General features: G+C 35.3%; 2 protein-coding genes across 2 annotated transcripts; both read right to left on the minus strand.

Moving 5' to 3' along the window:
• Positions 1-3,934: 3,934 nt before the first annotated feature.
• Positions 3,935-8,014, minus strand: LOC107420298 (S-adenosyl-L-methionine-dependent tRNA 4-demethylwyosine synthase). The gene is made up of 8 exons (XM_016029228.4): positions 6,980-8,014; positions 6,527-6,642; positions 6,237-6,412; positions 5,807-5,997; positions 5,562-5,648; positions 4,685-4,842; positions 4,377-4,587; positions 3,935-4,302 (listed from the first exon to the last, which is right to left on the minus strand). The coding sequence occupies exons 1-8, from the start codon at positions 7,841-7,843 to the stop codon at positions 4,162-4,164; spliced, it is 1,944 nt and encodes a 647-aa protein (XP_015884714.1). The 5' UTR covers positions 7,844-8,014; the 3' UTR covers positions 3,935-4,161.
• A 1,616-nt stretch (positions 8,015-9,630) lies between these two features.
• Positions 9,631-15,875, minus strand: LOC112492034 (probable methyltransferase PMT28). Its single transcript, XM_025074901.3, has 8 exons — positions 13,814-15,875; positions 13,570-13,719; positions 12,559-12,829; positions 12,343-12,435; positions 11,734-11,908; positions 10,884-11,126; positions 10,573-10,767; positions 9,631-10,189 (listed from the first exon to the last, which is right to left on the minus strand). Exons 1-8 carry the CDS (start codon positions 14,678-14,680, stop codon positions 9,991-9,993), a joined length of 2,193 nt encoding a protein of 730 aa, XP_024930669.2. The 5' UTR covers positions 14,681-15,875; the 3' UTR covers positions 9,631-9,990.
• Positions 15,876-16,569: the final 694 nt, after the last annotated feature.

Here is a 16,569-nt window from a genome sequence, read left to right on the forward strand (position 1 = left end):
CACAAAAAGAAAGAAAAAATCGTTTTTTGTGTTTATGCAATATATGGCGCATATTGTTTTAAAGATTAATAATTTATGTTAATAGATTAAGAGAAGTGGATTAATGGTCAATATATATATATATATATATATATATATACATATGTGGTTTTTGTTCATTTACATATTTTTTTTTTTTACCTCATTCATGAAGCTAGCTTTTTTCAGCAAAAGAAAAGAAAAAAGAATAGAAAAAAAGAAGCTAGCTTTAACCAATTTAGAGTTATTCACTCGTTTAGACATCCAATTGAATTTTATTTTATATATATATATATATATAAATGTTAGTATTGGTTTTCTTAGCAGGGAAAATCAGAAGAAAGAGAAAAGAAAAAACAAAAAAGGGAAAAAAAGAAAAAGAAAAAAAGAAAGAGGAATGGTTGAGACTGTGAAGGAGGTGAGGTGGAATAGAAAGGAGAAGCAGAAGAAGAAACTTGCCGAGTTAAGAGCTTGCTTGTTGGTGGCAGTGACAACTCTGTGTAATTACAAATGAGAGACAGAGAGGCAGCGGCAGATACCAAGACAGTAAGTGAGGCACGTGAGGGTCACGTTCCAATAATCGAAATGGAAGCAAGACTTGGTACGAAGAGAAGCCGCCTAAGGGAGCCAATGAATGATGCTGATAGTTGGGGCGCGTGGGGTTGGCGACGTTGTAAGTATGATAATAATGGAGAAAGTCAAAAAGGAAAAACCACTAGAGGTCCATCAGTCAGACATCTTTGTAAAGCAGCTGGGGAAGAATGGAGGAGGACATTTTGGGTACAAAATTTATTCATGTCGCAGTTGCTTCCTTCTCCTTTTTTTTTTTTTTTTTTTTTAAAATTAAAATTAAAATGATAAATATTGAGGAAAGATTGTCAGACACAGACGCTGTCCACACGCGCTTTTTCGTGGGACCCAGCAGCGTTCGTGACCTGGATGCACTCGTCAACTTGTTGCTGCTGCACCACCGGGGAAATCTCATATCAACTTATGTTTGATTTAATTGCCTTTTCTTTTTCATTAAAAAAATAAAAATTGCGATTTCTTTTTCTTTTTTTTTTATTAGAAAAAAGAAAAAAAAACGTTTAATTTATTTTCTGGTTTGCCTGAGACACAAGTTCACTGTATTAGCAAACACAGTATTATTCCGCCACAAAAAAAAAAAAAAAAAAAAACCACTGGTACATGCAGGGACATTTATTCAAAAAAAAAAAAAAAAACACAAGAATATATGTGAAGCATTTCTGAATTCCTTATAATTGATTGATTACTTTTTTTTTTTTTTCTTTTGCTACAATAATTGATTGATTACTTTATAATTATTATTATTATTATTATTTACAATGGTGATTTGTTGAGAAGTTGAGCGACTTGGGGTTGATTTGATGTTTTCTTCTTCTTCTTGCTTCACTTAAATTATATTTTAATAAAATTATAAAAAAAATTATATTTTAATAAACCAGTTAACCAAACCCAACATGGAATATCCATATAATTTTTAATGGACCGAGTTACATTAATCGGATAAATATATTTGTTTGGTATCTTTCGAGAAAAATATGAAAAGACAAAAAAATAGAAGAAAAAAAAGGAAAAAAGAAAAGATCTATTTGGTATCTCACCTACTTCTCTTAACAAAAATTAAAAAAATTACGTTCATTCAGAGCCGAATCCTCTGGTTAACCAAAAAGAAAAAAGAAAACTAAACGGACACAAATTTTTAACAACCATTCCATCCGAGATTTAAAAATTTATTTACAATTTAATAGTTTTTATAAGATCTATTGATTTTCTAAATAAAACTTTAATATATGATTAAATTTATATTAAATTATTTATTAATTTTAGTTTTGAAATGATCTTAAAGCTTGTAAAATAAAAATAATATAAGTTAAAACCAACATCACATCTACAGCTTGACTCTTTGTCAATGTCCATATACACGTTGTTTACAGCTGATTGATTTGATGGTTTTTACCATCAAATTCTCCTTTATCAATGCAAGTATATAATCAATTCCGGTTTCTTTATCAAGCCTGACAAATGTGCTTGATAAATATATTTTTGATAAGTCGTATAAAAAAGCCATTGAATGAGAGTTATTGTTGGAGCAAGAGAGTGACGTGTGGACGATTTTGTTGAAACAGCAATCTTCGTCCACGTCAGTACGACAGGAATTCATTAAGAAAGTGAAAGAGATATATGCATAGCAAGATATCAAGCAACTTCAACTGAATTGATCTCTTCCATTTTAGCGAAGGTATTGATAAACATTTCAAAGCTAGTACCCCAATCTATATAATCCAATTCTATGCTTAAAAATTTAATAAGATGAATGGCCATCATCGTTGTTCTCGTCAACATCATCATCATTTTTCTTTTTCTTTCTATAAAAAAAAAAAAAATGAAAAAAGGATTTCTCTTCATAAAATTATAAGTATCAAACCAGGAACTTGGCACCAGACGGTATAACAAAATGAGAATTTCCAAAGCAGACGAGGCTTGTAAAGACAAAACCAACTATTGAGTCAACATGATTTTAATACATAAAACCAACTGCATCACAATTTTCAACGAGCAATAACATAATGGTTTGGCGCAAAATACAAAATTTTCCAGAAATTGGAAAAAGCTAGAATCGACTTATACATATGCCATGCAGACAAATGAGTTAGAGCCGTTTGGTAGAGCCTGTTTTTTTTGTCCAAAAGCTTTATCAGATGATTAAAAGCTTTTTTATCCAAATATAAATATATTTGACAAGAATCAACAAATATTTATTGATAAATTATTTTTTTTAAGCTGTTTTAAATAAACTTAAATTTTGTACTTATTTAAATATTTTTTTTTAATTTTATGTGGAAAAACCAATAAGCATTTAATGTAGATTTTTTTTTTTTTTTTTTCACTCTTTGGAAAAAAAAAGAAGTTTTGGTTTTTTGGAAGAGGGTTGAATGGGACACTTGTGTACATGATCTACATTTGGTTTCACATAAATATCACTATTAAGCGAATTGTTTCGTGTCTCCAAAGGATAAATAATATAATGTCACACACGGATTAAGTGGCTGGCGGCCGACCATAATGTTTAATATGCATGAAAATTAAAAAGGCATCCAAAGACGGGGACATTTTTTCATAAATATAGAATGACCAAACTAATTAAGGCTACTGAATCCACCTCAGGTCAGAAACATGCATAGAGAAAATTGTATTATACTACTATTACTGTAGATGTTTACCGTACACAGCAACATTACAAGAAAGGTGCCACCATCCTGAGAAAACAAAAAAATAATTGGCTAACAGTGGGAATTATGAACTTCATTTATGATTTTAGATTTCTATTCTTCTTCTTCTTCTATTATTATTATTTTCTGTGAATGGTTTTAGTTTCTTGTGCATGGGGATAAAGCTCAAGCACAGTTGAATGCGAACCCGAAAGGAATCTTAAAAATATGTACAAAAAAGACACACAAAAGAGGTACCCATAACACTGAAACTGCATCGTTTAGGCTAAATTAAAACTGTAAATCATCAACTCACCCTCTCACATAACCATCAGCTCCCCTTTGCAGCCTCACATAGCCACCAGCTTCTCTCCTCTTGTCGCCAACGCCTACAGCATTGTCACAGCTGTTGACTCCCTACCTCTATATGGGGGTTTGATCAATGCAAACAATATTGTCTTTAAGGAATTTTTCTCTTTAAATTTGAGGTTTTTGCTCGGTTACTAGAAGTTGATGCATGTATGGTTGTTTGTCCCATTTATCAGAAATTTTAGCTTTGATTCTGGTATTTAGGTATGCAGCTACTCTGCCTTTTCTGGATGACCAAAAAAGGATAATTAGAAGGAAAAAAAAAAGTTCCACCTTTCTGTATTGAATATTGTATAACAAATGAAAAAGGCAGGGAAAATAAAATTATCTTGCTTTTGTATAAACTACAGTTTTCCAAAGGGAAGAAAAAACAAAAGGAATACTGACGTAAATGTAAGTACAGCAATCAGATATTAAGCGCTTATACATAACTATCCGGTGAAAATTTGGTATACAGAAGTAAAAGAAAACTTTCTAAATGAACAAAGAAGAAAATTTGACAGCCTAATGCCAATAAATATCTTTACCCTGATCGATCAATTTACTTGCTTGATCTGTGATGTCGCTCCTTCTTATACCTTGATTGATCCGGATCAAATCCCCCTTCTTCTGCTCCATAGACAGCCCATGATGGTGTTATTGCCATATAATCCTTGCTATCAAAAGGTCTTCCAGATGCCACCTGCATTTTTATAAGGATAATATTACTAAACAATATTTGATTGTACAAGGCACTAAAGGAAATCAAAGTTTTACCAGATCATGAAACTTTTCATAATCTATCCATGTGAACCACTGGCCGTTGATCTTGAACTTGTCAGTTTTTGCCAGGAGGACACAGCATGAGTGAACATGCTCACATGCAACCTCATACTCCCCTAGACTTCGCAAGGCTAAGGCCTCTGAAAAATCTCGAACATCAGAGTGCCAAGGCACATTCTCCATGGTCAGCTTTGATGTAGCAGATCTGTAAAGAGAAGAGAATGGACGGTTTCAAAACGAAAGCATTATAAATGATGGCAACAGCCAATCCACCAGCCCCACCATACAAGAGAAAAACTTACGATCCACAATATGTTACGCCTTTGATTTCAATAAAATCAGGTTTCCCAATGCTAAATAGGTTAGAGTAAGCTTCAATGTCTTCTGTATTCCACCCTTTCACGAGGGTCAAGCGGTAGACAGTTCGCTGCTGTTTTTCTTTCAGAGCTTTCAAGGAATCCTAGCAATTAATATTCCAAGCACGCAAGTACTAGTTAAGAGCTTCAACTATGAAGAGGAGTAGAAAATAAAAGAAAGGAAGCGAAAGTGCCATCAACATTTAGTGCTAAATTCTTTTAATTGTTCTTCTTTTCTGTTGTCGATCAATTACTATATCTTTTACTTTCTCCTACAATACATGTAGGGATGGTTGGCTGGTATGATGGTTGACAAACAGAAAGCAGCTAATGGCTTCACTTATCTGGACCATTTAGACATTATACTGAAGCAGGAGTCGAGCATGTCAGATATAGGTTCTGAGGGTTGCATTTATCCCTTCAATGAATTCAGAAAGTGGATGCTAACGGTTCTAGTAACTTTTTATTCAATGAGAAAAAAAATCCTATATCAAACTCAAAAACTGGTTTTGGAAGCAAAAGAATACGAAAAATTACAGTTTCCTTTTCTGTCTCCCTCTTTTTTTCCCAAGTTGTAAGAATCTTAGTCAGACAGAAATAGGTGAGAATATGAACCGTTGCTTAGACTCACATTCTAATATGGGTAAAAGCAAGCCAACCATCCTCTACATTAATGGTTTGTTGGAAGTTCCTAAAAGTTAGTTGAGGAAAGTAATACTAACCAATATATAACTGAGTTTTAAATGCAGATCATATTAATTTCCATTGATCTCTCTCTCTCTCTCTCTCTCTATAAAATAAGGGAACAAATAGAAATACTTACAATGAGCCTCTCCCAAAAGTCCCCAAATAGTGGCCTATCAATTGCCTTCAAACTCTCCTTGGTTGCAGCATCCACACTTACATATAACTGCATGCATCAAAGAAGGCAAAGAAGTTTGGCATTTATGTATGAGATCATAGGATCCTTTCATGCAATAAAGTAAAAAGGACTTAGGCATTCACGAATGAGATCATAGGATCCTTTGACGTAATAAAGTAAAAAGGACTTAAAACTAGAATGTGAACCTGGGTTATAGGCTTCAGCATTTTAATCTTTTCAGGAAACTGAGCATTTGTTACGAGAAAGGTTGAAACCCGCCTTCTGTGCAGCTCATCTACAAGTGTATTAATCTCTGGATACATAATAGGTTCACCCACAAGTGATAACGCACAATGCCTGGGAGAGAGACCTTCTCTTAGACGCTCCACAGTGACACCTTCAAAACAAAATGGATACTACAGCTATGAATAAAAAAATAAAAAAATAAAAAAAATAAAAACCGATCCTAGTTAAATCGTGCAATAATGAATAGGTAGCCAGCATGCTTCTAGCACCTAAATAGCATAATACAATCAAACAAATTCAAATCCCACACAGGTCACCATTAGGAAAAGTTATACACACCAGAAGCTCCTTATTTAATTTAAAACCGTGCATGTAGGCTTTAAAAGTTACCTGGAACTCCTTTCATTTGTTTAATCATCTTTGTGTGCTGCTCTATGGCAGAATTCACAATTTCTAATGGGTCATCCATCTTCCACTGCCAACTCTTTCCGACAGGATTCGTATGATGTCTCCAACAGAACACACATTTGTTTGCACACGCTAAACTAGGGGTTGCCTCCATGCACCTAATTCATTGCAAAGTTGGACAATTTTTAACAGATAATTCTGCACTTTGGAAAAATCGTAGTCAATTATATATATATATATATATACACATATACTAAATAAATTCCAATTACCTATGACTCTCTATACCATAAAATGAGTGCTTGTAGCAACCCCCTCGGCCTCTAAGTTGTGACTTCGTCCATCTGCAAATTTTGACACCACTATGTGAACCAATGATTTTATATCCCTGCAAATTTAAATCCACTAGAAGTTGGCAAAGCAGATAAAAAATATAATAGTATTCTATAGACAAGGATTCACAGAGTACAACATATTACTTGGCCAACCAAAACCCAAATGATTAATAGCTCATCAAATATAATGTGTTCAAGCTAAAAGAGATTTTAGGCTACATATTAGTTGAACACTTATAAACAAGCGAGGAACGCCTAGCAAATGTATAATTCCACCCAACGACTTAAGACAAAGTGGCCATGATATTAAAATTAAAAATATCTATCTATCAAAATAATGAACGCAGCTTTAAAAAAAAAAAAAAAAAAAAAAAAAATCCTCCAGAATACCTGTTTTTCTAAGCTCGCCCTAATCACCGGAGTAACCATATCCTTTTTCCCATTCAAAGTCCCATTAGTTTCAGCCTTTGTCACTGTCGCTGATCTTCTGGAAGGTCCTTTACCAGCAATATCCTCAAGATCAACGATTTCCGACTCCATACTATACTCCTCCTCATCCGTCTCATCTCCACTACAAGCATCGCTCTCACAATCTACCCCATTAGTCGAAACCCCACCATTTTCCACCACACCGCCTTTACAAAACCCCACCACTTTCCCACTCCAAGCGTCGAAAACCTCGTCTATATCACCCCCATCCACATCACCTTCCCAAACCGGCAATATCTCTTTAGCGCCCAACGCTCTCATTTGCTTCGATACGTCCTTAGCCACCGCATTGAACGTAGCTCCATAGGCTCGGCTTCCTACTCCGAACACTGCGAATTTACACTGCGACAGCAACAGAGACCCGACTCTGAAGTCATCGGAACTCTCCGACAGCCAATTGGCGAAGAACTTGGCCGTTGGAGGCGCTTTACCATCTTCCCAGGTCGAAGCGACAATGAGAACTAGGTTTTCCTTGGGGAGGTCTTCTGGCTCGTAGTGGTTTGGGTCCACGAGGTCAAATGCGAGATTATTGGAGGTTAAAAGATCGAAAAGGCGAACAGCTAGGGCTTTGGATGTTCCGGTTTGAGAAATGAAGAAGAGCTTAGCTTTGCGAGGGGAGGAAGAGCTAGTTTTACCGTTAGGGTTTAGGGATTGGCTGAGGAGCTTGAGGCGACGAGATTTGTAGAAGCAGTAGAACGTAGTGGCGGAGAGGAGGGCAAGTAGCGTGAGACGCGTTGGGAAGGAGGAAAAGGACATGGTGGGCATATAACTTTCTGGTTTGCCCTTGTATGTCAAAAAGGTTACACCCTGCTAAAATACGCATAAAATGGAAAGTCGATCACGAACTGAATTCATGTCCGCCTAGGACGACAAACAGAGCACTGACTGACAAGGAGGAAAGACGGTGGTGCTTTTGGAATTGGTACCCAAAATGCTGGACCGACTTCAAAAGAGGGAATCTTGAAGGCCCAAATTCTGGGTCTGACTTTGGGCTGAAGATGCAATTGTGGGAATTGGGGCCCGTTGGGAGACCATTTTTTTCAAGAGGATTTTCCGCGCCAATACTCTAGTGATTAAAAAATTTATCAAAATTTAGATATTGATCTCATTTATTTTGTTGTTCCAAAAAAAATTAATGAATTATATTAATATTTCAAAAATTTATTTAATTTATTTTTTCTTCAAAAGAAAAAAAATAATTTGATCTCTTAATAATAACTTTTTTTTTAAAAAAAAAATTACATCAATAATTGGAATGTAGAGCTCCTATAAATTACCATTTGGAAATCAATTATTGTTATTTTCTTTCTAAACCTTTTCATCATTTCTATTTGTTTAATATCTGAAAGAAAATCAACTCCTTGAAAAGTAATAATCGAAATATGAAATCATCATCTTTATCAAAAAAAGAAACATGAAATCATGATGTATACTGTCAAACCAGGATACTAGATTGCACCTGAATTAGGTGGTGGTGAAATGGTGGTTGGGGGGGAGGGGGGATCCAAGTGACCAACAGAATGGAATTGGTGGAGGCACATCTGGGGTTTAAATGTGGCCACAAAAGTTAAGCTATTCCTCTGGCATGCATGTTACTCTTATCATTCCATTTGTTGTTGACTTGGTTAAAAGGAGAATTGCTATGAGTAACGTCTGTCCAGTTTGTTCAACTAGGGAGGAGACGGTGTTAAATGGTCTTTGGAGTTGCTCTAAAGCTCAATTGTTATGGAAACATATGGATTTCAGTTCGGCTTTAAGAAGAGGTGTTTATGTTTCCTTTTCTGAATTGTATTGTTGGGCTCTTATTGTTTTTAACACCCTATGAAGATAGAAAGATTTGCAATTATATTCGTGGAGCTTGTGGAATCGTACAAATGCTATTGTTAATTGTTCCAATCCGATGACTGATCAGCGAATGTTGGATGGAGTTGTGAGGTTTCAAGTTGAATTTAAGGAGGCAAATAACTCAACTGGAAAATTACAATGTGTAAGACGAAGTGCTCATTGGGTTTCCCTAGCTGGGAATTTGATGAGAGTCAATGCTGATGCTGCTGTACGTGCTGCTAAGGAAGGTGTGGTATAGGGGTGGTTGCTCGGAATTCGCATGGTCAATTAATGGCTGCGCTAGCAAAGCCATTATTACATAAAATTTGGCTCTCTTAACTCTGAAGCATTCAAGCCAATCATTTCTATGTAGCATTAGGCTTGATGGAGTGCGAAATTGTTTCTGATTCACAGATTGCTGTAAAGCTAGTGCACAACTTAGGCTTCAATTTGGATGCCAATTGTTTCCTGGTGGATGGGATTAGACAACTGTTATCCTTTTATAAGTCTTTTAGTTGTGTTTATGGTTGTAAAGAGGCAAATAGATTTGCCCACAAGGTAGCACAATATGCTGCTTGTTTATGTAATTATGAAACTTGGATGAAGGAAGGACCTCAATGGCTCCTTCGATCTATACAAGAGGATGTAATTCCTTCGGTTTCTCTTCCATTATTTAAAAAAAATAAAAGAAAACCTCAAATGATCAAGAAAATGATTAAAAAAAAACAAAAAGCAAAAATATCACTTCTTGACATGGGACTCGTAAACCTTCAACCAATCAACCTCTCTCCCCCGAACTTTACATACCCGAAGAGGCCAGGACTAAACAAAATAGACCACCCAAAAAAATCATAAAAAAACATCTATAAAAATTGGTATATCCAATTAGTGTCCTCATTAACTACGTCAATGCACAAATCTTGCATAAAAATGAACAATATGAACACTCTTCCCCTTTTGGTTCCTTTTTCTTCCAAGCAAAAATAAAAAATTTGCCTATGCTCTTTGGCCCTCTGGCACATCCAGAAATCTCGTAAAAATTAGTAGTCATAGCAGTAATAACACTTCAGATGAAGAAAATGGACAAGTTAAGGCCGCCACATGGTTTTTTTAGCACAAATAATACCCTCTTTGTTCTGAGAAAAAGTCATTCGTATCTCCCACTGCAAACTTCTCAATATTCCCTCTAATGGATCCAGTATCTCAACTTTATCGCGTATAATTGCCCAACCCCCCGGCCGTAATATACGATCCATCTCAACAACAATTGATACCGGCTGCTTACACCTGCAAAAGTAATGTTTTATGTGTAAAATACATCTGTATACAGATTGATTTTACGAAGATTCTAGTGTTTACAAGTCTGTAAAATTCAAACTTGAAAAATAACAATAGAACAACTAAAGTTATACTGTTTAGATTAATACAAGGCACATGGCAATGCACAAATGGAATCTGCAATCAATAATATATCTATTAGGTGTAAATGAAATGGTGCAATTTTTTCCACGAGTGATGTCCCATTAAACTGTTAGTCTGGACTCTTTAACAGATGGGCTTCAGCAGGCAACAAGAATGGAATAAATTTCAATGCAAAAGGAATATTAATTTAGCCACAGAGATAATTGCAATTTGTAACAAATTCATAACAGTCTTGAGTTCAGTCTAACCTGTTCTTTAGCCGTGAAAATAGATGATCAGCATGCAAAAGGTCATATGATCTAGGATAAGTGCTGAAAGATTCACACCAGTCATGATACGCGCCAACAAGCCCACGATCGAAAATGACTGGAAGAGTGTCTGGTGCATGGACCGGAACAACATTCATCACCCAGACCTTCTGTTTTATAAGGGCCGCAGCAAAGCTGTACGAGAAGTATCACTATTTAATTTCCTGATTACTTTATATGCGATAAAAGAAACAAGGAAGAAGCAAGGGGCAAAGGAAAACTAGATAACTTAATTTTTTTTGTCTACATACCCCCCATATATGGCTTTCATGTCCATTACATTTCTAACATTGGCCCAATCAATTCCAACTCCAGTGAGATAGGATTTGTCAACAATAGCAGTCCAGTGCTTCGTGTCTGCAATCAATTTATCTTTATCATTTAACCAGTCAGGATAAGTTTCGAGCCTCTTGGGCCATTCCTCTGGCCACTCAGTTCCATGTTGTTCTATAGCAGATGGAATGGTATGCAAGCAAGTCGTCATGGGAATATACCTGTTACAAGAACTGTCCTCAAGATCCATTTGTCTAATACTTCAACAGCTCTGACATAATATCTAACGCTCACACCATAAATATGATCCCAAATAAAATGCTTCCACTGAGAGACAGTAAAAAATGGCTGAGAAATCATTATACTGTTCTTTTCAAAGTCCACCTTGATATAGAAGTAGCCCATATGTGTTAGGAAATTTAGGGCGGTAACTGGAACGGGATTAATTAACTTAATTGATCAGCTCTATGCATGGATACAGCATTAGCAGAAACAATGAATGTTCAAATCTGTCATATGTAATGCTTTGGCCCACTATATAACTTACACTGCTGGCCAATTCATCACTGTTGCCAATGAGCCTTAAATTCCTACAATAATACTAAAATCTTTAGTATTTAAAGGGTAACATTATTGCACATCTACTGTTTTCTAATCGAGAAAGCATTCCTTTTTCATTTATGAACATCAGTTAACAATGAACATTATCATATTTTAATTCCATAAATCAAATTGACTTCATCTCAATGCCAGGCACGGAAGTAGATATGTATACCATACTAAAAACCAGGAAGATAAATTTTGTAACATAAGCCCGTCAAAGCTTACCAGGCAGCATCTGGGTTTTCATTTTCCTTGCATAAAGGTGGATGTTTCTTCCTCCTCAACTCATATATATCATTTGATTCGGGCTTCTGATATATTTTAACACCCACTTCACCAACATCATCGGTTTTATGAGCCAGAATATTCCAACAAATTGAAGCTGTCAAAGTAGTCATGGCTGTAAAAAGAAAGAAGCATCATGGTCACAAAATTTTGTATATTCTACAATGAAAAGGAAGTGTAGTTAGCTAGTTGGATACAATGTCAGGATGGAAAGTGGTCCAAGATCCTAGACAAATACAAACAGATTAAGAAGATCAGAATTGGCTCAAAAGCTACACTACTGAATATGCAGCAAATAACCTGCCTACCAGAAACTGAACCCAATCGTAGAGTCAATCCACATTAATGGTCCATACCTTATGAAATGAATTGGGCAAATAACTCTATTAGCTATTTTATCGAGGCACTTTTACTTAGCAGAGACATTATTATAAAGCAAACTGATCTAGGTGCAAAAAGGAAACAGAATATGATCCATTTGAAGGAGAATAGGTCCTCTAATTAAGAAACATTAGAGTAGACTTCATAAAACATATAGGGAAAAAGAACCTTCTTCATCTTCAATGTTGTCATGTTTAGTTGACAAGACAAAGTAGCCGCCTGGCCTTAAAATCCTATTCATCTCTAGAAGATGCCTTCCCCCTACAAAAAATAGAATATGTAGCAATGAAAAAATAAAATAAATAAAAAGGTGTCTGAAATTAGTAGGAAACATTGAAGAAATAAAAACATGTACAGGAAGACAAGAGGGAAGTACACACAAACCACTTGAATGCCATGTTACAGTGCACCCACCACAATGAATAGCATCAAAAACGCCACTAGGAAAAGGAAGCCTTCTACTTCCAAAAGGGCTCACCAGTGTAGGAAAACCACGCTCAAGGGCAACCTGAGCTAGGTCAACTAGGTCATTTTTCAAGCCCAATGACAATGTTAATACATCCTTATCAAAAAGAGAAGCTACAAAACTTGAATCTGTACATCCAATGTCCAGCACTACACGAATGTTCTTCCCCCATTCAATATCTGGTACCATCTATCATATGCAATCAAAATTAGACAATAATAATAACATTAAGGTCACCATCACTAAATTAGCATTGCTATAGATAGTGAAGTGAAAACTTGATATTTTCAGCAATCAGCCACAAATGCAAGTGCCATCTATAAAGAGTTGCAAATAACGTTGTTTCAGCATTCAGACGAAGAATTATAATGGAAAATATTTTGAACTATGATCTCAGAATAAATCATTTTCTAGGGAACTTCTTGCTTCTTCTATACGTACTAGCACAGAGTCAAAATAATGTTTGTGGCATAAGTTAGAAGACAGGGCAGCAACACTGATTGGTTGAGGTTTGTGGTAATATCAGTTGTATCTAATTGTAGGAAATGTACAAAAATCTAAGACGTTAGCATAATAATATGCCTATTCAATCAGGTTCAATAATAGAGCAGTTTTAGATCCTTGCGAAGTTCTTTAAATAGACAGTAAAAGAATAAATTTTAGCCCTGATAACTGTCATGAAAGATAAAATAGTAGTATAAATAAAGAACGATGGACAAGACTGAATAAAGGACAGCTCATTTCACCACTTTCCGACCTCACATTATAGAATATAGCAGTTAAACTCCTATCATACAATTAAAGAATATGAAACAACTACAGAGAATCATTTTAATCTAATTTCAGTTCCATTTTAGAAATATTTCAATTCTGCTCTTGCCTGCAAATAGACACCAAAGAGTTTAAAAGAGCCAAGAAGGAAAACTCACCTCTTCAATGGACTCAATATAGTGAAAAACTCCACCCTTAAACTCAGATTGGTTTTGGGGGAAGACGAGATACTCTTCAGACTCCATCACCCAACTATGTTTCTTAATGAATGCAGCAAGTTTTGGATGTGCCACATTCTTATATAATATCTGCAAAAAGTGAGAAGTAACCGAAGATAACGTCAGAACACATTGCAGCTCCATGTAATTCTGAAGAAGAAAACGGATGCAATGCCAAATATACCTTCACTTTGCTCTCGGGCCACCGCACTGGAACCCGATACCCATCATGGGGAAGAGGTACAAGGCACATTGGTGGTGTTCTCGGGCAACTCCTCTCTGTATGACGATAGCTTTGGAGCTTTCCTGAACTAACTTCATAGTCAATACAAGGAATGTAATTATGCTTGCTCCTTGCATTACAAAGTTTCCAACTATATTGCACTTTCGGATCAAACACCGGACCCTTTATCTTCTTTGTCTTCTTTTTCCCTTTTCTCGATTCATCACTTTCGTCTTCCAACTTCTCCTCAGATTCTTGATCAACTTTCTCAACCAAAACACCTTCTTCATCTGTGTCTTCACTCACTTCACCTTCATGTTCCAAAGCTTGTTCCTTGCCATCCACTACTAGTCCTTCTTCGTCTTCCTCTTCCTTTTGTGAATCTTCATTTTCAGATTCCTCAGACCCATTATCTTCTCTTTTCCCTCCCTCTGGCAACTTTACCTTTTCTTTCTCTTTTTTCTTATTTGGTATTTCTTTTCTTTTCTTCTCAGATTTATGCTTATTGACAGAAGAAGACACAGAAGAAGCATTGACCTTTTTCTCAACCTTCTCCAAATCAGACTCAAATTTAACTTTCTCACTCGATTCATGCTTTTCCACTTGTTTCTTATTAGTCTGAGACCCAAAAGTTCTTACCTTTGCATTCCCTGATGCAGGTTCGCCTATATCGTCGAAGCTTTCTCTTTGAACAGTAACGGATGTGGAAGAAGAAGAAAACACAGACCATAAAACTATAAAGCAAAGACCCATGACGGCCACTGCCGTCACCTTTGCACAGAACCCATATGGGCGTTTTGCCTGGCGGCCTAGACGAGCTAGAGCCATCTCTCCCTTACCCCCAATAAATGCTCTTTTTGAAAAAAATAAACAGCAAAATTGGAAAACAACACGCAAAAAAAAAAAGCAATCTAAACCTGCATGAAATCCACGATGATGAGTCTAAGGACTTAAAAATCTGAAGCAGGATGGAAGATCCATGAGATATTTCAAAAAAGGAAAGAAAAAATTGAAAGTGCTCAAATGGGAAAGTAGAGTAAAGAAATACCCACTGAAATCAAAGTATAAATTTTAAATAACCAGATCGGTATAACAGCGAAAGATGAGATTAAAAGCTGGATTGTTTCACTACTTTTACCTACCGGATTAAACTTCTTTCTGAATTCTAATGAACAATGATTAATACATAGCAATAGTAAGTTGGAGAAATTTCGTTGTCTCGGATTTAAAACATATTATATAATTATGGTAAATTTTTGGAAAATGAAAAAAGACGACAAAGACGAAGGTCTTCGTAATGGCAGAGGAATTATCGGGATTTACGTATATGATCGGGCAGAACTCCTGTCACCTCGGAGTAGAAGAGTGGCAACTAGCAAAGGCATGTGAGACGCTGATATGTGCGCTAACTACGGACCAGCTAAAAACGGTGCGTAATGTGCGCTTGAACCTGCACATGCTATGGGCACCGCCGTATGAAAATCTATAACGCAACGAAAGCCCAGTGGGCTGGTCACTGAAACACATTCGGCTGGCCCAAGTTTCACTTTCCTTTTTTTTTTTTTTTTTTCCTCTCTCTCTGTGCAAGGATTGGTACACTATCCGGAGTTATACAAACATTAAAAATTGACGGTAAACAGAGTGGGTCAACTTAACCATTCAACCCTTGATTTCCCACCCATTTTTCCCACTAAACCCTTGTTTTGCCGTCCATTGAAACCAATTTTCCCTATTTGTGTCTTTCACATGTTTATCTGGAGACTATTGCACACTTTTACCATTTATTCCTTTGTACGAGTACGTGGAAATTTTCTTCAATTGACTTCCACGTTGAAAACAGTCTTCTTGCGGAGCCTCCGTTGACGCTAGAGCTAAGTTCTTATACCTTTTGCTGCAGATGGCATTCATCCAAACAGGGAAAAAGTAATCGAATTTCTTTCATTTTTACTTTCATAAAGTATATGTGTAAAAGTTGAGTATCAGTTTTACATTCACAGTATTTAGATCGTTCTCTTAATTTGTCAAAAACTAAAATTTTATCTCATCAACTTATAATCAAAATTAGATACAAATATTTCTCACTAAAAAAGAAATGGATATAAATACAAACTTCACAAATCATATTGGTTTAAAAATAAAGCTTTGAAGAATATACTATTTATAAATCTAGCAAAATATCATTCAACACAATAATATGAGGATATCATATCCCATCTGTATTAATATCATCAAACAAAACTCAATAAATTAATAAATCTTTAACAGGTAATATATAATAAACACGATAAATCCATTGTAGAAGAATATTTTTATAATTATACAGACTTTTTTAATATTTCAAACCTTAATTTATTATTTCAAACATGTATCCATATTTTATTTTGTCAATTAAACTTTTTAAAAATCTAAAAATAAACAAGTGTATTAGCAAATTTTTTTTTAATATATATCTATATATATGTTTTATTATTTAAAATCTAAATCAAATTTAAATTTTTGAATTTGTATAAATTTTTAATGGATTGAATGATAGATTATACAATAAATTTAATGAATAGATTCGAATTTATCTATTTCTATACGAAAATTTAACAGCTCATGTTTAAATTAACTAACTTAACGCGAATACAATCCAATTGGATACGAAAACAAAAATGATGCAACAGGACACGTTCAAACTCTAAGCTTACTCACAAGTTTGACATCCTGACAGATTA

The sequence above is a fragment of the Ziziphus jujuba genome, chromosome 5 (genome assembly GCF_031755915.1).
Source record: "Ziziphus jujuba cultivar Dongzao chromosome 5, ASM3175591v1".
Taxonomy (NCBI): Eukaryota; Viridiplantae; Streptophyta; class Magnoliopsida; order Rosales; family Rhamnaceae; genus Ziziphus; species Ziziphus jujuba.

Excerpts from the sequence above, each read along its gene's own strand:
- LOC107420298 (XM_016029228.4), bottom strand. The coding sequence starts at position 7,843 with ATGCCCACCATGTCCTTTTCCTCCTTCCCAACGCGTCTCACGCTACTT. Across the intron at positions 6,643-6,979 it reads GGGCGAGCTTAGAAAAACAG|GGATATAAAATCATTGGTTC; the intron begins GTATTCTGGAGG and ends TTAAATTTGCAG. Across the intron at positions 4,588-4,684 it reads GGCGTAACATATTGTGGATC|ATCTGCTACATCAAAGCTGA; the intron begins GTAAGTTTTTCT and ends TTCTCTTTACAG.
- LOC112492034 (XM_025074901.3), bottom strand. The coding sequence starts at position 14,680 with ATGGCTCTAGCTCGTCTAGGCCGCCAGGCAAAACGCCCATATGGGTTC. Across the intron at positions 12,830-13,569 it reads ATATTGAGTCCATTGAAGAG|ATGGTACCAGATATTGAATG; the intron begins GTGAGTTTTCCT and ends TGCATATGATAG. Across the intron at positions 11,909-12,342 it reads CAACATTGAAGATGAAGAAG|CCATGACTACTTTGACAGCT; the intron begins GTTCTTTTTCCC and ends TTCTTTTTACAG.